Raw genomic sequence first — 23,056 nt, 5'->3', positions numbered from 1 at the left:
AAAACTTGACTATTTATACAAGAGTTGCAAAACTATTGCTAGGAGACTAGAATCCTATACAAGATACTCCGTATAAGTTATCGCTATATGATGGCTGAGATGGAAGTTTATCAAAGATAGAAATCTAATTAACTAATTACAATTTATAACCGAGGTAGAAGAAGTTGGATTTATGTTGTATTCCTAATATTAACAAGCATGGACAAGTTAGTGAATCTTATGACTTTGGTATGTCGTCTTGTCCAAATTAAGTGATGTGACGATTATACAAGGAACATTTGAGAGAGAATAGTAAAACATATTGGCTGACATCATCCGATGTACTTACCTAGAAAAGAAGGTCGCCTGAACAGTGGATGCCTCTGGCAATGATACTTGTCGCCATCATCTCCATCTCCATCTCCATCTATGTAACTGGCCTCGCAACGGTTTTTGCAGTTAGTACATCCTTGCACGACTAGAAAAACAAATGTTTAATATGACAGTTAAAAATACGGTTATGCTATAACATCAGTAGCAGCCGCAACAACAACAACCAAAGTGGCTTGAGTGTAGTGGAGTGCGGGAGTGCCTCAAAGCGTTGCAATGGCAACGAATTGAGAGGTCCCGGGTTCGACTCCCTACACGGAGTGTTGCTGATTTTGTCATCCTAAAGGATGTCTTACATGGCACACGTGGTTTGCAGGGTATTGCATGTGCCCGGGGGGATTCAACCCCTCGTCACCAAAAAAAAAAAAAAAAAAAAAAAAAAAAAAAAAAAAAAAACTCTGTGTTGGGGATAATATCCTAATATTATTAAACAAATGTTTAATATGACTAGATTAAGGTGTTTCCATGAAGGTCATTGAAGATTTAAGGGCAAAGTCGCAAAGAAGACGGGTACCTTGTTCAATGACGTCACACAGTCAGCTTTTAATTAGTTTGTGTAGATAATCTCACTTTCCATTTATTTTTCATTCATATAAAATGTCTCATCATCTCACGCCACCGTGACTCTGGAGTAGTACGCGATCACCTTTTCCATTGAACGAAACTTACGATGTTCATTCATTCATTATGTGTTTCACTTCCATCAATTTCAGGATGAATACGTTGTGCCGTAAACGCAAGTACTGTGCAGTGAGTTCCAATAATACCCAGCTAACCGTATCCGTGGTTTACTTAACACTCAGATTTTAAGTTAACGATGTTATATCATCGATGAATGTGAGTACTTTTTAGTATTGTCTTGCTTGCTTATTGGCTAAATTTTATGATCCGGGCGCTGAATAGCATAATAAAATTGAAAAAAAAGGTTGTATTACTCCCTCTATCTCGGTCATAATCATATCCTATCTATTAAAGTAACAACCACAGTGCTGAGTTGTCCACTTATTGTAGATAGGTATTGATACATATATATTCTAAAAAATATAGAAGAAAAAACATCAAAAGTATATAATAAATAAATCCTATTAATATTAGCGAAAAATATATTAAAAATGAAAATTTTAATATTTTCTTCCATCATCCCTAGCAGAACAAATGAACAAAATTGACAAGGGTTGCTAGGAAAATAATCCAATGACTCATTTTTTATGAGAAAAAATTTACAAAATTGAAATTTTTATTTAATGAAAAGACTGGTGATAAAAAATACAGGACTCATGCATGTAAACATTTTATTGAAAACTAGTTTTTGAACCCGTGCAAGACAATATAGTGTTAATCAAGGTATATTTTAAATATTTAGTCTTTCCGTTTCGATTATTTGTTTACTTTTTATATTAAGAATATAAATATTTAAGTCAAAGGTAAACAAATGATTGAGACGGAGATAATATCTTTTATATCTTCTAATTTTATTATCATAGTTTGTGATTTTTTTTCTTTCATTTTGTTAAATTATGCGAGTTTTAAGGAGATTTACTGTTCTAAAGGAGATCAGACCTAATGTTATTATATTTGTCTTCTCAGATGAATATCTTATTTTATAAACGAGTTTGGCTAAAAGTTACACTGATTGCCTCACACATATATGAACTAATTGTAGTTAATGTTTTAGACGATCTCATGTTGTAAGACAATGGCAATATATAAAAATCACGCATTTATTAATACCCGATCCCTCCCCCGACCCTATATGTTATGTTTTCGACGGTCCTTGGGATGCACATAACCCATCTTTTTCGAGCCTTGGTGGTTTGTGTAGTGTTGTTCTTTGACTCGATATGGTGTTCCCCTTCCTCCACCTATCAGGTCCTTGGGATAGGCATATTCTATCTTATTCGAGGAGTTGTGTTTTATATATTAGTTTTGTTATTTGGATCGATTTGGTGTTCCGCTCCCCCTCGCCCCTCCCTCCACTTATCAACGTTAATGGAATTATTGAAGTTTAATGCTTGAGTTAAATATTATAAGGATACGATGTAATACCCATTTTTGAGCTACCATTCATTACGGAGGTACAGTGTTTAAAAGATTAAAACCCTTCTCCCATTACTCTCGAAAAATCTTTCTTAACTGTATTTAACAAACTATATATTGTTCTCCAATACATCAAAATTCATCTGGCTGCTTGACTAATTAGCTTATATTTGTCTCAAATCATAAACACCCGTCTTTATCTCGGCATGTCAAACCCATTGGCCATGTTAAAGATTTGATTTTTTTTATTAACAATATACATGCTTTATAATTTTATTCATCAACCAATTTCATGTTATCGCATTAATTGTATGTATTCCCAATATTTTTTATAGTGTGTTAAAATAATAATAACAAATTTGATAAAATGTGAAGAGTTAGACAACTTAAAAAGAGGATTTCCTAAATAGTTGAATGAATTAGACACTTGTATTAATAGTATTGTTTATGCTAGGCCAACTGAATTGTTAGTCTATCATATATGTTACACTCAACGTCTCTTTTGTTATAAAAACAATAATTGGGAAGTTGGAATCAATGGTGAAAATGGGTTAATTTGTGGCTTCAAAATCTCCGAGCAGGTTACTCGTGAAAATGGGTTAATTTGAGGTCATACGTTTTAGATTTGGTTGGGATACGTAATTTTCAATCAATAGTTAGGTCGTGTCATGCAATATTTAACATTCATATCACCCCATGTATGTCATAACCCATTACAACAGTATTAAAAATACCTCCATTTGTTCATTGAATAAATAAGACGTGAATATTAGGTATTAAAATACTTTTTCTATTTCATTTTTGTTAAGCTTATTTCAAATCTTGTAAAAGAAATAAAATAATAATTATCAAGACCTTACAAATATAATTCATAATGTTGAGAAGTATTAAAATAAGATTTTATTTAACTGTTCTCATCATCTGAAAGAATGATATAAGTTAATTTATGATCAATCTAACTTTTTTACCTTATCAGGAAAAAAAATTAATAATCTTGAGAAGTTAATGTACAGTATATATATTACCCTTTAAAAGGTACATCTTTAACATAGAACTCTAAAAAAAACGATTTAAATTTAGATCTAACTCTTTCATAATTTCAACGACAACGACATCCACCGTCACCGTCAAAAGCAAAATACAATACGAGTCAAAACTGAAAAACAAAACAAAAAGAATACCAAAAGAAAAAAAAAAGTTGAAACGAAATCTGAAATCATCTTATCACACTATTTGTGTTAAAAAATAGATCTTAAAAGGAACTTTAAAAAAAATAATTAAAAAAATTAAAAAGTAGATCTGAACCAGTTCCAAGACTATACAACTAGATGTACAATGAGCATTGTGTAGACACCTCGTTTCTGCACCCCTCGCAAACCACCCGGTGATGATTGGGCCGCATGTTTGATTCGCGGAACGATTTGTGACAGTTCGTAAGATTATCGTCAAGTGATTGCTCAAATATTATTGTCTACCTCTTAGTTGTCATCTACGTACCGATACGGTCGTTTTGGCAGTAATTAGAGTACATTTGGAGTCCGGGTCAAAAACCGTCTTCATTTCCTAAAACCGTCAAATCCCGAGTCAAAGCAATGGGCTTGTCTACCTAAGGTTAGGATGTCATAAAATGTTGAGATTATATCTCATTTTGAGTCTCATGTCACTTCTTTAGGCTAAAATTAAAGTTTACATTACAAAATGTGCATTTCATTTAGTTAAATTGACAACCCGAGCTTTAGGCCCACTTTTCGAGGTGATAACAACTTTGTTGGGCCAGGCCTATTTCACATAAAGTTCTAGATCTTTCTTTTAGCTTTCCAACGCCACCGAAATCCCCTTAATACGAGTCTTGTAGAGAAAGTTATGCCTAAAATACGACAGTCACAAACGCGTTTTCTACGCGCAGAAACCTACCGGGAAAGGACGCGAGCAAGTCTTTGCCTCTTCCAAGGGACGCAGCTCTGCTGCGCCTTTTCCCAGGGCTTTCTTTTTGTCCAAGTTTCCGTGTTTTAACCTAAGTCGGTTGTTTCCGGATCTTTCCTTCCGTATCCAACTCTTACCATAATTCCTTCGTGTGATTAGTATAAATAGGAGCCTTCGTTCCTCATATTTTTCACGCGAGTGTCCGCCCTTCTCTTCTCCCTTTGCATTCTAGACTTCGTTCTTACTAATTGGCGCCTACGTGCTTGGACTTCCGACCACGTAAGCTCGGATCTTTCCGGGTACCAGCCTTTCCGTTGCATGACCGACCAATTTGACCAACTACACTCAATCAACTTAATTTAATCAATCGTTTTCCTCTTACGAGGGCACTCTTTCTTTGCATTCGCGTCGAGCATTCACTAGTCGATTCTTAGTTCATCTCGTTCCGTCAACATGTAAGTCTGAGGGTGTATAATCCTCTTTTGTTTATTGTAATTTGTTTATCGTATCATCATTGTAAGATTTATGTCGAAAACACCGTTAAAACCGATTTCTAAAACCATGCTTTAAAACCTGTTTTTGCAGATTTCCGATGAGATGACGTCGAGAAAAGACGCAAAGCAATCGCTGCGCCTCTTGAAGGAGCGCGATTCTGCTGCGCCTCTTCGTGAGGGCCGCAGCATTCTCGCTTCTTTTCTTCTTCTTCGTCCTCTGTAATTCGTCTTTCTTGTTTGTTTCCGTATGTTTCTCTTTAATTCGTTCACATGATAGTTTAATATTCACATGCATATTGTATCATATAATTCATCATTCATTAGCATGCCTTAATCGTCATAAATCCGACTTAAATCCCAAATAATCAATATTTGCGGGTTTTCGTCATTAAATTCAAACCCGGATTTTAGAGATTCAATTTGTTCATATTGAGTTTCTGGAATTCGTCATTGATATAATTTTCATCTGCTTATTCGCATATTCGTTGTATATCCGTCATATTTAGCCTAATTGACTTATTTCAACAGAGGACTCATTAATGTTTCCATCATAATTTCATGTAAATAATCCGTTTGCATCCGTCTCATCCATGTTTATCGCTTTCATGACCATCATTGACGTGTAATAAAAGTATTAATCACTTTCATCCGAGTAAATAATTCAATCGATCCATAAAATTACCAATTAACATTAACGATTTGCGCTTCGAACTACGGCCCGAACTCACCCTTGAATGTACGCAAAAATCGCTGCGCCTCTTCCGCAGGGGCGCGCCTCTGCTGCGCTGTTCGAGATGAGTTCGTCCCGAACTCCGTTTACGCCTTGACCTAGTTTAATTAGTCTACGTATTAATTAACTAATATCCGTAATATCGCTAATTCCTGTTCGTTTATTTATCCTTTTTATTCTTTTTATTCCTTTTTTCTCAAATCATCCGTTTTAGCGGTATTTTCGACATAAATCGCCTAATCCAATGTAATTAATGTAATTTTCATTATTGTACTTCATTTATTATATTTCTTTTATTCTTTGTATGTTTTCACATGTAAATCAATATTAACTCCAATTTCGACCCAATTGTTTGCTAATTAGTTGTTCACCGACTTAGTCTAATCCTCACATGTTAGGATTAAAACTTGGATGTTGCATTGCATGCATACAATCGACGATATATCAAGTACGAATGACTTCCCTAATCATTAGTAGAGGCCGCTATCGAGGCGGGCGGGATTAGGTGTTCGATCAAAAGAGCTTCCTAATACGTACCCTCACCCCTTACTCCAGATCTCCGTGATCACCCGTGTTCATTGGCATCCACGAGAGTCATTCTAGACATAGAATGCTAAGGGTAACGATTGCTTAGTGTTCATGTCTCTACTTTGTGTCTTGACATGACACGAGGTATTCGAACGGTTCCAATTTCCCATAAAAATTGGTGGCGACTCCATACGAAATGCAAACGCTTGTCTCGTTTCTCACCAAGCGCCCCCGTGGGCGGCCCGCTGTCCACAGTTTGGCGACTCCGCTGGGGATAATACACTTACGTGTAGCCAAGGGTGAAACTTGAACAAGGTTAGGGAATAGTTTGTACAAGACAATTGTCGGTTTTCATAACTCGGTCTTCCTAGATCGTTTATTCGGCCTTCCTAGGCCCAACCCAACCCATTCGACCAATCGTCCCGTCTAAACGGTCCTAATTCTTATTTGGGCCTAAAGATGGATAGCGATTGACGTCATCCATACCATGATGCTTACTCTTGTTTGAATCAAGGGCCTTCACTACTTGAGGAAATGGACTAGGAATCGGCCTTACTCTTGTTTGGCACGAGCCTCTCCACAGACTTCGGGTTTGATGGTTCGGTATGGCAACCCACCCTTTAAACCAAAACCCTTTTAAATGCACTCAGCATCCCGTTATAATGCTTGTATAAATGCTTGTACATTACATGATCACCATTTTCTAAACAAAACCATGACGATTTTTCAAAAATCAAAACCCCTTTTCTTAATCAAAATTTCGAAATAGGCCATTTGATTAGCGCAAAATCCAGTCGAAATTCTGTCCGTTTATCGAGTCAAATTTCGGGCCTCAAACCCATTTCAAAAAACCCAAAAAAAAAAACGTTTAAAACAAAAAAAACAAAAAAAAAAAAAAAAAAAAAAACGAAAAAAAAAAAAAAAAAAAAAAAAACAAAAAAAAAAAACCCAAAAAAAAAAAAAAAAAAAAAAAAAAAAAAAAAAAAAAAAAAAAAAAAAAAAAAAAAAAAAAAACATGTTTTAATCAAAAGATTTTCAAATCATGTAAATGTAAATATGTAAATTCAATTGGGCTAAGTTAGAGTCAAAGTTCAAACGGACTGTGTCCTAGTCCGAACTCCGTCGAGTCATGAACCCGTCTTCCTTTACATTTTGGGTCTTTTCAAAGTTCAAGTCAAGTCCTAAGGCGTCACGCCATTATTTGGGACTCCCTACCCCAATTCAGTTAGGATCTAAACACTCGAGTCACACGTTCCGAGGCTCAACACACGAGTCTCAATGGGCCTCATATTTGAGTCTAAACTACAACAGTCTTCTTAACACCTATAAGCAAACCTCGAGTCCAAGAATCAACACGTGTCATCAATCCCGTCAATAAGGTCAATCATATAAGGGTCACTCCGTCAAAGTTAACACTCGAGTCTAAAATTAAAGTCAAGCACCATGAATTCAAACACGAGAAGTCGCTCGCGACATTTCACGAGTTCACAAGTCAAGTCTAGATGTGTCATCTTATCCCTTCCTTTGTTTGTTGCCTTAGTATGCGTGATCCCATGTCGAATCAAGTTGTAATGCGCGTCATTTCTGTCGAGTAGGAATCCGGCAAGTTCCGTCAGTCAGCAAGGTCACGAGGCAGATCAAGCCACAATCACCGTGTCTCTCCAAGACGTTTATGCCATGGTCCTAGAAGTTCAAGCTACAGTGGAAAATTTGAGCATTCGCGTCCTCACCCTCGAAAATGGACTGGTGGAAAAGAACATGCCAACTAGGACAACCTCTAGTCTAGGTCGTCCAAAGCTTATCTCTTGCAATAACAATCGTCCTAGAAAGCCAAAAACAACTGAAAAGAAACCTGGGAGGCATCAAAGGGTGCTTACCGATTTAGGCATGTCTTATGCCAATGCTTTGAAGAGACTCTCTGCCCAAGGCAAGCTACATCCAATAGGGCCGACTCCGGATCCATCTTTAGAGAAACAGGTGAATCTCTGGAAGGGCAACAAATATTGCCTATATCACCAAGGTAGAGGCCATGATATTGAAGAGTGTTTTCTCTTGAAACACACCATCGAAGATATGATCGAAGAGGGCAAGCTTCCTAAGCCACCTTCCGCCAAGAAATCCAAGAAGATCGACCATCTTGGGTCTAATATCAATAAACATGATGAAGAATCATTCCTGGATTGTTATCATCTCCTCAATCATCATGATGACGAAGAGATCAATATCCTCGAAGACGAAGATATCCAAAATGGAATGCTCATGCTTTCCATTGCCTTTGACAACAAATTCTCCAAAATAGAGGAAGCTATTGATAGCATAAACTCTCGGCTTTCCAACATAGAAAACCAGTTCGCCGATATGGGTAAGAAGCTTGATGCCCAACCTCTCAAGATGAAAAGCTTCCAAACAAACCCTCAACTTGACAGTCCTAAGGAGAAAGCAACAAATGGACAATCTATTCTTAGTTCTTATCATCGAGGAACCAAAATCAATAAAGGCATCCTCATGGATCCTTCGTCAAAGAAACCTAACAACCCTGTAAGGTCATCCACAAAGGCTTCCGAAAGTAAGGGCACACCTCCTAGGAATTTTACCAACATTGGTATTAGATACGCCGATGCCTTTCAGAGACTCATGGAACAACGAATGTTGAAGCCTATAGGACCTACGCCCGAACCCGAAAAGAAATCCAAGTTCTGGGATGAGAATTCGTACTGCAAATACCATAGAGGCAAAGGGCATGATACAGAGAAATGTTACAAATTAAAACATGTCATTCAGGATATGATCGAAAACGGGAAGTTGTCCCTCTCAACTTTTAACCCACAAGGTAACTTAGGCAATCCTCATGGATATACCACTTATCAAGAAACTCTTCTTGACTGTTATCCTTCCAATGTTCCCAACGATGAGGACGGGGTGCTCAAATGGGTGAATGCTCAAGGTCAGATGCCAAAGCCAGTTGCTGGAAGAGAAAATGTTCAAGCATGGGCCGATGATTACGAGTCTAGATCTAAGTTCGAGTCCGAGTCCGAGTCTTAGGCTTTCTATCCCATAATTTTGTCATAGTGTCTTTCTTGTGTCCATTTCCATTCCTAGTGACAACCTGGGGGCTGTCCCACGAGTCACGTGTCTTCTCATATCTATGTTAAATACATTTATTATTCATTCCAATAAAAGCACACTTTTCAATCCACATATTCTATCATATCTCTTCCTCTACCCTTTTCCTGTGACAACAAGAATTGGTTTGAGACATTTTAAAACGAACAACAACCACACGTTCCAAGTCGATGTGAGTGCACTTATATGATGTTCCGTTCTATGTTGTAGAGGACCTGAAACTCCGTGTTCTTTTCTTACCTATTCCATGTCTGGCAATAGAAACCCACAATATAACCCCAGTTTAGGACGAGCATATCTCAAGAGATTCTAGGACGAATCCAGACCATCTCCCTTGTTGACGATCCATGACGGAAGGCAAGCCCATTCCCCACAATAAACAACCCGTGTTACTAAAAGACCAACCCATTTCACACTAAAGGTGCTAGTCTGACCTAAATCCAAGGTCGAAGTTATACAAGCAAATCCAGGACAATACGAGCCATGATCAAAGACAAAAGACTCAGTCCAAAAATGACCAAAATCAATATCCAAGGCCACAATAATGCCCTTAATCCAACACAAAAAGAGTCAAAAGAAAAAGGCTCAATCAAGCAAGTCAAGTCAATATCCGAAGTCAATGTTATCCTCAAAAACCTGAATCATGAATCTTAGCAAGAATCCAAGATATATTTTAGACCAAGAATCTGAATCTGAATCAAGAACAAGTCTGAAATCAAATGCTATAAAGAATACTGCTGAAGTCTAGGTAGAATCAAGACATCAATGAAGATGGTCAGCTAGCACCCCACTAAGCCTTTCACACATCACACACCCTAAGTCCTTCTCGAGACCGTTACAGGGAGATAGTTAGGAATTTTGAGAATCTTCTCAAGCTCGTCAAATATACCCATCCTTTAGGGCCAAGACATGGAAATTTGAACCCACGTCATTTTAACCTACCTTTATGTGCTCAGGCTACATCAAGCCAAGAGACTCCATTTCTAAGCCACATTACAAGACATAACCCCATCAAGCCTTAACACCACAAAGTTAAGCTCCAGAGATTTGTTCATCAAAGCCTCTTATTACCGAGCTCCACATTCCAAATATCCAATCCAGTTTCACCTTGACCCATACACGGAGTCTTCAAATACTTTGCTAGCTAGAACGGGACATACCCATATCATCCTTAGGGTCCACTAAGTGTGCTCACATGACAAGGAATTTTTACAAAATTAGTTACACCTCTTTGGTCTATGATTAGAGGGAGTTATCTCAAATCGATTCTTCGAGTCACCAAAGGAATATTACCCTTGTGACCCCTGCACTTTAAGGTCCTAACAACATAGCTTAGGCACACACCTGAACTACGATCTGGTTTGATTTCACCTTTTCAGGTGGATACGTAGGCAGTCTTTTCTTACACAAGAAGGATACAACCACAACACCCAAACAAAATTAACCAAACCTCAGAACTACGATCTGGTTTGATTTCACCTCGCGTGAATACGCAGGCAGTCCTCAAGGACACAACCATCCCAACTTTCAATCTCAATTACCAACCACCTCAACTATCAACTTTCAACCTCTATTTCAACCTTCCAACCTCAATTAACATACCTTCCACAACCAACACCTCTATACTGGGGGCTCCTTATTGTCGCCCAGCCTCTCTTTTACCAAAGGTCCAGAGTCATCTTCTCATCCTGGGGTCTTCTCTTCCGAGATGCCACCCTTCCTTTATTCCTCTCTCATTTGAGTCTAGCTAGTGCTCGGTCCAGGCGATGATAAGGTCTTAGATCGATTCTCCAAGTTATCGTGCCTCAAGAGGGGTCTCTTTTACAGCAAGTGGCAGCAAAAGATGTCCCAGTAGACAGATGATCCATGGCTCATGCCTTGCCTTTATATGCCTTCATCATTCTTGCGATTCTTATACCTTTGGAACTGATACGCATTGTCACCCGCACTTGGCTAGGGGTTGCGCATACTTAAACAAAGTCTGTCAAAGTCATCCCTGTGTCGCGTCAAATCTAAGTTGGTGTCGCGTCAGTCCAACCTAAGTCTACATTTCGTGTCGCGTCCTAGTAGGTCTGTGTCATGTCAAGTCCTATGTCTAAAGCCCATTGAATATGCATAACGCATTACAAAAAGCAAATTTCTTTGAGCAAGTTTTAAACGACTTTTAAAAAAGAAGCAACTTTTGCAAAACCTATGTGTTTCCTCATTCGAGATCCATGTGATAATTGCTTACGTGCATATGTGTTTATGTTCTATTTGCATATTAGATTGCATTCTTGTGTGGCTAATATCCATGCGTAAAGTATCGGAAGCGATGCTCGCTCCGACCGGGGCTTCACTCAAGTCTTCATTCTCCCAGTAACAAGAAGATTTTTGCGAGATTGCTCACTCAAGATTTCTTCCATGACGATCAAGATGTTCCTAGTCGTCAAAATATTTGTCCCAAAGCAGAAGATTTTTGCGATGATTGCTCACTCAAGATTTCTTCCATGACGATCAAGATGTTCCTAATCGTCAATATATTCCCCAACAAGAGTTCGCTTGAGACCGACGCAAGCAGATTCAACCTCAAGTTTTTGCCAGAGTTCGCTTGAGACCGACGCAAGCAGATTCCCCAGCAATTCCCGCCTGTGTCCTGCTACTCACAATATTTCTTGTTTCCCCGCGGAGTTCGGCAAAGGTGTCATTCTCCAGAAGTTCCCAAACCAGCGCCTCCTTCCTTAGGTTCGTAAACCCAAAGTTAGGATTCTTACCCCTAGATTCTTATATCCCAAAATGGCCTCCTTTAGGTTCATAAGCCTTTAATCTCCCACACCAACGACCTTAGGTTCATAAACCCATAAATCCTTTTGAAGTTCCCATACCATAGGAAGCTTGGATGCATGTGTCCAAAACAACAATTAGTAACCCAGTAGTTCCTAAACTTAACCCTAGGATCCCAAATCCTCTTAGGTTCACAAGCCTTTAAGTTCCCATACCAGCCGTCCTTTTAGGTTCGTATACCCAGGTTCGCACACCTAGCTTCTTTTAAGTTCCCAAACTCCCTAGAGTTCATACACTTCTACCCTTAGGATCATATTCCTTAGGATCACCTTATACCTTTTAGGATCATATTCCTTTAGGATCATCACTTCCTTAGAGTTCCTACACCTAAACCTTGGTTACCCCTTAAGTTGAACTTACTTTAGGCCTCCTTCCCGTCAATGCTTTCCTTTAGGGCCCCATACCCTAGCAAAACCCTTATATATCCTTTAGGTCTTACCCTTAGCTCCCATGCTCAACCTTAGCTCCTACGCAACTCCGGAAGCATCTCGAGAAAGAAGTCTCAGGTATGGTCTCTTCTTATGGCTGGCGAGCCTCCTTACGTAGTCTAATGGACTTTAAACGACCCTCCCCGATAGTCAACAGACTCTAAAATGTTCCCGACGATAGGTCCTCGCTCGGACCCCTTGAGCCGCCTCGCGTCGCCATAGTCGTCGGGTTGTAATCTTCGATTGACCTGATGGCTATACTTTGACTTTCGCCTTGTCCAAGCCTCGGTCAAAGTGGGGCTCAGAGACACCTCGTTTCCGCACCCCTCGCAAACCACCCGGTGATGATTGGGCCGCATGTTTGATTCGCGGAACGATTTGTGACAGTTCGTAAGATTATCGTCAAGTGATTGCTCAAATATTAATGTCTACCTCTTAGTTGTCATCTACGTACCGATACGGTCGTTTTGGCAGTAATTAGAGTACATTTGGAGTCCGGGTCAAAAACCGTCTTCATTTCCTAAAACCGTCAAATCCCGAGTCAAAGCAATGGGCTTGTCTACCTAAGGTTAGGATGTCATAAAATGTTGAGATTATATCTCATTTTGAGTCTCATGTCACTTCTTTAGGCTAAAATTAAAGTTTACATTACAAAATGTGCATTTCATTTAGTTAAATTGACAACCCGAGCTTTAGGCCCACTTTTCGAGGTGATAACAACTTTGTTGGGCCAGGCCTATTTCACATAAAGTTCTAGATCTTTCTTTTAGCTTTCCAACGCCACCGAAATCCCCTTAATCCGAGTCTTGTAGAGAAAGTTATGCCTAAAATACGACAGGCTGTCAAACGCGTTTTCTACGCGCAGAGAAACCTACCCGGGAAAGGACGCGACAAGTCTTGCGCCTCTTCTTCCAAGGGACGCAGCTCTGCTGCGCCTTTTCCCAGGGCTTTCTTTTTGTCCAAGTTTCCGTGTTTTAACCTAAGTCGGTTGTTTCCGGATCTTTCCTTCCGTATCCAACTCTTACCATAATTCCTTCGTGTGATTAGTATAAATAGGAGCCTTCGTTCCTCATATTTTTCACGCGAGTGTCCGCCCTTCTCTTCTCCCTTTGCATTCTAGACTTCGTTCTTACTAATTGGCGCCTACGTGCTTGGACTTCCGACCACGTAAGCTCGGATCTTCCGGTACCCGACCTTTCCGTTGCATGACCGACCAATTTGACCAACTACACTCAATCAACTTAATTTAATCAATCGTTTTCCTCTTACGAGGGCACTCTTTCTTTGCATTCGCGTCGAGCATTCACTAGTCGATTCTTAGTTCATCTCGTTCCGTCAACATGTAAGTCTGAGGGTGTATAATCCTCTTTTGTTTATTGTATTTTGTTTATCGTATCATCATTGTAAGATTTATGTCGAAAACACCGTTAAAACCGATTTCTAAAACCATGCTTTAAAACCTGTTTTTGCGGATTTCCGATGAGAGACGACGTCGAGAAAAGACGCAAGAATCGCTGCGCCTCTTGAAGGAGCGCAGTTCCTGCTGCACCTCTTCGTGAAGCTGCCGCAGTTCCTGCTTCTTTTCTTCTTCTTCGTCCTCTGTAATTCGTCTTTCTTGTTTGTTTCCGTATGTTTCTCTTTAATTCGTTCACATGATAGTTTAATATTCACATGCATATTGTATCATATAATTCATCATTCATTAGCATGCCTTAATCGTCATAAATCCGACTTAAATCCCAAATAATCAATATTTGCGGGTTTTCGTCATTAAATTCAAACCCGGATTTTAGATTCAATTTGTTCATATTGAGTTTAAATTCGTCATTGATATAATTTTCATCCGCTTATTCGCATATTCGTTGTATATCCGTCATATTTAGCCTAATTGACTTATTTCAACAGAGGACTCATTAATGTTTCCATCATAATTTCATGTAAATAATCCGTTTGCATCCGTCTCATCCATGTTTATCGCTTTCATGACCATCATTGACGTGTAATAAAAGTATTAATCACGTTCATCCGAGTAAATAATTCAATCGATCCATAAAATTACCAATTAACATTAACGATTTGCGCTTCAAACTACGGCCCGAACTCACCCTTGGAAACACGCAAAGAATCGCTGCGCGCTCTTTCCAGTAGCGCGATCTCTGCTGCTTTGTTCCAGATGAGTTCTGTCCCTTAACTCCGTTTCTGCCTTGACCTAGTTTAATTAGTCTACGTATTAATTAACTAATATCCGTAATATCGCTAATTCCTGTTCGTTTATTTATCCTTTTTATTCTTTTTATTCCTTTTTTCTCAAATCATCCGTTTTAGCGGTATTTTCGACATAAATCGCCTAATCCAATGTAATTAATGTAATTTTCATTATTGTACTTCATTTATTATATTTCTTTTATTCTTTGTATGTTTTCACATGTAAATCAATATTAACTCCAATTTCGACCCAATTGTTTGCTAATTAGTTGTTCACCGACTTAGTCTAATCCTCACATGTTAGGATTAAAACTTGGATGTTGCATTGCATGCATACAATCGACGATATATCAAGTACGAATGACTTCCCTAATCATTAGTAGAGGCCGCTATCGAGGCGGGCGGGATAAGGTGTTCGATCAAAAGAGCTTCCTAATACGTACCCTCACCCCTTACTCCAGATCTCCGTGAGCACCCGTGTTCATTGGCATCCACGAGAGTCATTCTAGACATAGAATGCTAAGGGTAACGATTGCTTAGTGTTCATGTCTCTACTTTGTGTCTTGACATGACACGAGGTATTCGAACGGTTCCAATTTCCCATAAAAATTGGTGGCGACTCCATACGAAATGCAAACGCTTGTCTCGTTTCTCACCAAGCGCCCCCGTGGGCGGCCCGCTGTCCACACATTGTACATTCAAGGTTATTTTAATCTTTTTTCAAATATTTTTGCAAAAAAAAAGTAACGTAATTCAATTTTCAATCTAATCCTCATTTCTCTCTGACTGTTTCCATATTTTTCTAACTTCTCTACATCTTCCTCCATCATCCAGTTAATGAATCATCTTCTCACTTAAATTATTATAATTAATTGACTATGCGGAACTGAGCATCATCTTGAAGGAAAATTTTTATCCAAAATTTCTTATGCATGAAAATAGTTGAAACTCGTATTATTTTTACATTAGCTCGTATTCTTATCTAAATATCTCGTATTCTTATGTGCTCGTATTTTAAAGCTCATGATCATTTTAAGCTCGTATTCTTTTTACATTAGCTCGTATTCTTATCTTAATAGCTCGTATTCTTATGTGCTCGTATTTTAAAGCTCATGATCATTTTAAGCTCGTATTCTGTTTACATTAGCTCGTATTCTTATCTTAATAGCTCGTATTCTTATCTGCTCGTATTTTTAAGCTCATGATCCTTTTAAGCTCGTGTTCTTTTTACTTTAGCTCGTATTCTTATCTTAATAGCTCGTATTCTTATGTGCTCGTTTTTTAAAGTTTGTGATCCTCTTAAGCTCGTATTCTTTTTACATTAGCTCGTATTCTTATCTTAATAGCTCGTATTCTTAGGTGCTCGTATTTTTTAGTTCGTATACTTTTAATAATAGTTCGTATGATTGGTGTAGAAATTTACCTCAAAGTATTGTTAGATGCATTTTTCCTTCCTGATGATGATATAAATTGTTTCTCGTTCACGAAATATTGTTAGATGCGTTTTTCCTACTTTATATGGTGATGTAAATTGCTTCCCTTTTACCATTTTAGAATCAAAATTATGGAGAAGAGAGATTTGTCGACTGTCAACAACATAAATTTAGAGAAGGGAAAGAAGAGGGTTTGTCGTCTGAAGAGAAATCAGAATTAGGGAAAAAGAAGATGCGTATAATTTATTTTTATTTTTATTGGGCTTAGATATATATATATATATATATATATATATATATATATATATATATATATATATATATATATATATATATATACGTGGTGGGTTCATTACAAAACTAGATCACTTGTGGTGAAGTAGATGGTAGCGGTGGCATTGGCTAGTCTGTGTTACCAGATTTGGATTAGCAGGAACAAGTGTCGGTTTGAGGGATTAGTACCACACCCTCGTGTGCTAGTCTTCAAATGTAAAGCTGAGATTGTTATGAGATTGCGTGGGAGTACAGTTAAGACAAAGATAGGAAGAGTTCATGAATGGTTGGATATGATTTGTATGGGATAAATGTAATTACCATTAGTGCAAAATAGCGTCTGAACAAAATGTATGGGTGATTTTATATATTTTATAATACTTACAATTTTCCAAAAAAAAAAAATATCAAGTTATATAACTGTTAGAACACATTGGATTGATGATGCCAAATCCCTTTGTTATTTGATTGTTTGCTCTTAGTTGAAATAGTTAGTGAATGAAGCAATCAAATGGACTTTCAACAATGATTCAAGATGATCAAGCTAATCAAGGAAGTCAAGACAATGATATTTTCCAAGCCTTAGTCGACACATGTAAGAGTAAGTGCAACATTCTCATTTAAGTCAAGTAATGGCAAAACCATGCAACGGTACGCTGTACTGTGGTTTCTGGTACTATCATACGGAGGAGGAATTTTCGATCAAATGTTTTTAAGTGTCAAAACTTTGCAAACTTTAAACCTTAAACATTTGAATTTTCAAAAGCTTGAAAATAATCTGAAATTTTGGAGTCACAAGCCCACTTGTCTAAGCCTCTAGATTTGTGCAAACACCTTTTACTAAAATGGCAAAAAAGACTTGTCAAACTTCTAAAGTAAGAAAAACTTTTTGCCATTTTGGTAAATTGTCACATGTTGAGTGTAGAAGCTTAAGTTTTCTGATTTCTTAAGCCCCAAGCCTATAAGTCTAACACTGACCATCACTCAAAGCTATCATTTTAATATTGGATTTTATTTTTCAAAGTGTACTTACCTAAGACTAAATCCACTATAAATAGAGTGTCTTAGTCACATTTATTTCTCAAGACTTCCAAAGCATTTATTGTAAAAACCTTGCAAATCATTTGTGCATTTAAAGCTTTGTTCTTCAAGTGTTTGTAAAACGTTTTTCTGATTTTAAGTCTTCAAAATTGTTTTCGAAAAAAGTCAGAAAACCTCCAAGTATCGATTCATGACCGTGACATGATGAGTTTGTTCCATGATTCTCGTGTTAGATCTTCATTGTAATCTCCATGTTCATTTAAGTGAACTCTTGAGATTCAAGATTCTGTAACACCTTGAGATAGAACCCATAAACTCTTGAAGCGGAGTAGCTTTAAGTTTGAGTGCAACCGGAGTAGGTTGGCGAGTTATTTTCATTGTAAGGGGTTTAGTAAGTTTGAGTAAATTTCTAAACAAGCAATAAAATAACGGTTGGACGTAGGCCTCGGAGTAGAGGCTGAACCAATTTTTAAAAAATGTCGTTTGTTTGTTCATTTACTTTTACGTTCTTCCACTTTGCTATCTCTCGCATGTACCTAATCAAGTTACTCGTGTCACGATCACCTATCTTTGTGACATAGAACTGTTGTACCTTCTTGTGAACTTACATTCAATTAAGTTTCTCAAATCTTGTACTTCTTTATTCTTAGCTTAAAGTAGTTGATTAACTAAGTTAAGGATAAAATTTTTAAAAGGTACACCTAATTCACCCCCTCCCCCTCTTAGGCGTTAATCGTTCTTAACTCTTCAATTGGTATCAGAGCTTCGTGCTCTTGATATTGGTTAAGTCCAAAGAGTTGATCCTATAGTTATGGACGATTCAAAACACACTAAGTATCCCATTTTCAAGGGAGAAAACTATGCCTGGTGGAAATATCGCATGGAGCACTATGTCAAAAGTGCGGACTATGAATGTTGGTTAATCATTCAAAAAGGTCCCCTCAAAATCGAAGTGACTAATGCTGATGGCACTAGCTCCTTGAAAAGTGAGGATAAGTATGTTGAGGCCGACTATAAGAAAATCGAGAAAAACTCTAAGGCCATGTCCATTCTTCAATATGGGATTGGTGACCAAGAGATTAATCGTATATCTGGATGTGCTTCGGCCAAAGAGATTTGGGACACCCTGAACCTTGCTTATGAGGGAACGTCACAAGTCAAGAAATACCATATTGATCTTCTCATGCAACAATATGAGATGTTCAATATGGAACGAGATGAGTCAATTAATAGTTTGTCTTCACATTTTTCTAGTATTGTCAATGACCTTAAGAGTTTAGGTAGGAGTTTTCAATCCGAGGATTTAGTCCGTAAAATCCTTCGTAGCCTAACTGAAAAGTGGCAACCGAAGGTTACGACTATTGAGGAAGCTAAGGACCTTTCATTGCTCGCCCTTGATGAACTTATGGGCTCACTTATGGCTCATGAGTTAACTCTCATGAAGCGTTCTAGTGAAAGCTCCAAAGGGAATGGACTCGCTCTTAATGCTCTCTCAAGTGATGAGGAGGATGAAGATGATGAGTTTGCAATGTTCACTAAAAACATTGTTGGCATGATCAATGGTCGAAACTCTCAAAGGTATAGCAACAACTCTAGTAAACGCCGTTTTCCTAAGAGAAGATCTAACTCCACTATTGGTTGCTTTAAATGTGGTGACAAAGGTCACCAAATCAAGGAATGCCCAAAGTGGAACGATATCAAATCTAAGGAAAAACGTGACTTTGCAAAACGTGATTACAAAAACAAAGTAATGACTGCTATTTGGGGCATGTCTGATTCTGAAGAGGATGATGTCCTTGAGGATGAATTAGACGCCAAACTTAGCATCCCGTCTAGTTCCTCAAAAAATGCTTCCAAATCATCAAAGAAAGAAGACATCAAGTGTCTTATGGCTCACTCCGCGGATTCAGACTCTGATTCAGACCATGAGGTAATTAAGCTCAAGAAAAAGGTTCGATCTTTCTCTAAAGACAAAGTTTGTCTCCTCCTAGATCAATTCATAGATAAATGTCGTGTCCAAACTAATAAGTTGGAAGTTATGCAAATCGAAATTGAGGACATAGCTGAGGAAAATGTAGTCCTAAAAGAAAGTCTAAATGAGAATGATCAACCTAGTTCCATGTTAAGTCTTGAAAAAGAAATCAAAAAGCTTCGAAAACAAAATTTGTTTTTAGCCAACAAAGTCGATGAAACCAATTAAACAGATCCCCCGCACCGTTGCATCCATTCTAAAGGAAATGTGTCATCACTAACACAAGAACGTGACCAACTTTTGATTGACTTAGCTACTCGTAACAACGAAAAGGATGATCTTGTTAAGATTGCTGAAATGTTAAATGATGAGTCTAGTCATGTCAAAAGTGCCTCAGAACGAGCTCAAAAATTAAATGATGACCTTCTTGCTTAAATTGAGATGTTAAAAAGAGTCGAATGCAGGACTCATGCCACGAGGGTCTCTCTTGTGGCATCTGATTCAAGAAAAGAAATAGATACTCTCACGAAATTAGTGTCTTCTTTAAGTAAGGAACGTGACACTCTTCTAGCTGACCTCAAATTATGTCAATGGGATAATAAACAATTGGAACAAATTGGGATGTTACTTAGTGACGAAGCAAGACTTGTAAAACAAGCTTTCGACAATTTAGGTAAATTAAATCTTAATCATCTTGCTAAAATCGAAACATTAACTAAAGAGCTAGATGAGGCTAAGATGTTCTACTTAAAATGGGAAGGAAGTCAGAATATTTTGGAGTTTCTCTTGAAACAATCACAAGAATAGGAAAAATTTGCAAAGAATGCTGGACTTGGTTTCAAATGCAACAGTAGCACACACTGTTGCACTCGAAACCAGGATCCAAGTCAAACTGACTTAGAAGAAGGAAGTATCTTTGGTCTTCCCGAGTACATCATTTGTAACTATTGTGGCAAAACAGGTCATGAGTTTAATGGTTGTGACAAAAGAGTCCGTGACTTAGAAAGAAACACTAAAAATGCTAAACAAATGTGGATAAAGAAAGAGGAAGTCAAAAAGGTCGTTGTCAAGAAGGAGCCCAAACTTGTTTGGGTTCCTAAACTAAATGTTTGATTTCTTATAGGCATTAGTGAGGGGTAGCAGCAATTGGTACTTAGACAGTGGATGCTCTCGTCACATGCCGGGAGATGAAAACCAATTCCTCTCGCTAGAAGCCTACGATGGTGGCATGGTGACTTTTGGCGACAACAAGAAAGGTGAAATCATTGGTATTGGAAAAATTGGTAAGTCAGTCATTATGCGTAGACAAAGTGTTGCTTGTCAAAGGTTTGAAACACAATCTCTTGAGCATTTCACAACTATGTGATCGAGGTAATATTGTTGAATTTCTTGCTAGTGAATGTAGAATCATCAATGGAAGAACTAGAGAACTCATTCTTGAAGGTAAACGTGTCAAAGATGTCTACATGACTAATTTATTTTAATTGTCGGGTCAATCACTATCATGCATGAGTGTTCAAAAGAACGACCCTTGGCTTTGGCACAAACGACTTGGTCATGTAAATGCTAAGACACTTAACACCCTCAAGAGACTTGATTTAGTTGACGGCATTCCTAACATTAAGTTTGAATTTAAATCACTTTGCGATGATTGTGTTAAAGGAAAACAAGTTAAGTGCTCGTTTAAATCCAAAAAGGTTGTTAGCACTTCCTTACCTCTTGAACTCATTCATATTGACTTATGCGGACCCATGCGGGTTGTGAGTAGAGGTGGAAGTCGTTTTATTTGTGTCATTGTAGATGACTTCACAAGATTTGTTTGGCTTCTCTTCTTAAGTTCTAAGGATCAAACATTTGATGAGTTTCTAATTTGGGTCAAAAAGGTTCAAAACAAATTTGGTTATAAACTTGTCTCATTGAGATCCGACCATGGAACCGAGTTTGAGAACTCGTCATTTGAGTCCTATTGTAATGAGTATGGTGTTAGTCATGACTTTTCGGCCGCAAGAACCCCACAACAAAATGGGGTTGTGGAACGAATGAATCGAACTCTAGAAAATATGGCTAGGACCATGCTCATTAGCTCTAAGGTTCCTAAGAATTTTTGGGCCGAAGCCGTAAACACATCTTGTTATATTTACAACCGTGCCATGATTAGAAAAATCATTGAGAAAACTCCCCATGAACTACTACGAGGAAGAAAACCTAATCTTTCACATTTAAAATGCTTTGGTAGTAAATGCTTTGTGCACAATAATGGAAAAGACAACCTTGGCAAATTTGATGCTCGTAGTGATGAAGGAGTTTTTGTTGGTTATTCCGATCATAGTAAAGCCTATAAAATTTATAACAAAAGGACTATGAAAATGGAAGAAAGCGTTCATGTAATATTTGACGAATCTAGTCTTTTTGTGTCAAACACACAGGTTGATGATGAGGATGATGAATATGATGATGATTTCGAGATTGGTATGATACGACATGAAATGGATCAAGTGGTAGAAGAAGCTGAGCAACAGTTGGAGACACTGTTGCATGAGGAGGATGTGCAAAATTCAGGGGGAACTAATCATCCTCCTATACAAGATGATGCTACCTCATCCAGAGGGAACAAGGATGGTTAAGAACAACTCAATCCAATCATAAACGAACCACAATCACCTCCTTCAAACAATCCTCATGCAACAGTCCCTTCTACTGTTGCAGACGAACAAACCGAATCATCTAACTCACTTATCCCCAAGAAATGGAAACACCAAAGCTCACATCCTTTATCAAACTTAACCAAAGACCTAACCTCGGAATAAAAACCAGATCATCGCTTCAAAATTTCTGTGCACACAATGCTTTCATCTCAAAAATCGAACTGCACCATGTCACGGTAGCCTTGATCGATGAATCTTTGGGTGATTGCAATGCAAGAGGAATTGGAGCAATTCGAAAGGAACAAGGTATGGCATCTTGTCCCTAGGCCCCCCAACGCATCGTAATTGGTACACGGTGGGTCTTTCGCAATAAGCTAGATGATGTTGGAGAAATCGTAAGGAATAAAGCTAGACTAGTGGTGCAAGGTTTTAACCAACAAGAAGGAATTGATTACGATGAAACCTTTGCACCGGTAGCTAGGCTTGAGGCCATACGAATGCTTGTAGCTTTTGCGTCTTTTCAAGGTATAAAGCTTTTTCAAATGGATGTCAAAACCGCATTTTTAAATGGATACCTTAATGAAGAAGTTTTTGTTGAACAACCTCCGGGCTTTATAAACAACGAGTTTCCCAACCACGTTTTTAAACTAGATAAAGCACTTTATGGTTTAAAACAGGCTCCTAGGGCTTGGTATGATAGGCTTTCAAAGTTTCTATTGGAAAATGGTTTCATACGTGGGTCCGTGGATAAAACGTTGTTTATCAAGTCACAAGGAGATGAACTATTGCTTGTGCAAGTATATGTCGATGACATTATTTTTGGAGCAACTAACAATGTTCTTTATAAGTACTTTTCTGATTTGATGACTTCGGAATTTGAAATGAGTATGATGGGAGAACTTGGATTCTTTCTTGGTCTTCAAATCAAACAATGTGAAAATGGAACGATGATTCACCAACAAAATTACTTAAAAGAAATGCTAAATAAGTTTGGGTTGACTAATTCTAATCCTATGCCTACACCAATGGTGT

At 38.0% G+C, this 23,056-nt stretch overlaps 1 protein-coding gene across 3 annotated transcripts in view; it reads right to left on the bottom strand.

Moving 5' to 3' along the window:
• Positions 1 to 23,056, bottom strand: part of LOC141647167 (wall-associated receptor kinase-like 3) — a 39,844-nt gene that overhangs the window by 5,549 nt on the left and 11,239 nt on the right. For all 3 annotated transcript variants that reach the window (XR_012545675.1, XM_074455257.1, XM_074455256.1), the window contains one exon: positions 329 to 457. Coding sequence is in view for 2 of the 3 variants with exons in the window: in XM_074455257.1 (XP_074311358.1) it covers positions 329 to 457 (129 nt within the window). In the remaining variant the exon portion in view is untranslated. The remainder of the gene's footprint in view (positions 1 to 328; positions 458 to 23,056) is intronic.

The sequence above is a fragment of the Silene latifolia genome, chromosome 3, assembly GCF_048544455.1.
Source record: "Silene latifolia isolate original U9 population chromosome 3, ASM4854445v1, whole genome shotgun sequence".
NCBI lineage: Eukaryota > Viridiplantae > Streptophyta > Magnoliopsida > Caryophyllales > Caryophyllaceae > Silene > Silene latifolia.
Note: the sequence above shows the minus strand (reverse complement) of the source record. Positions and strands in the feature narration are given on the sequence as shown.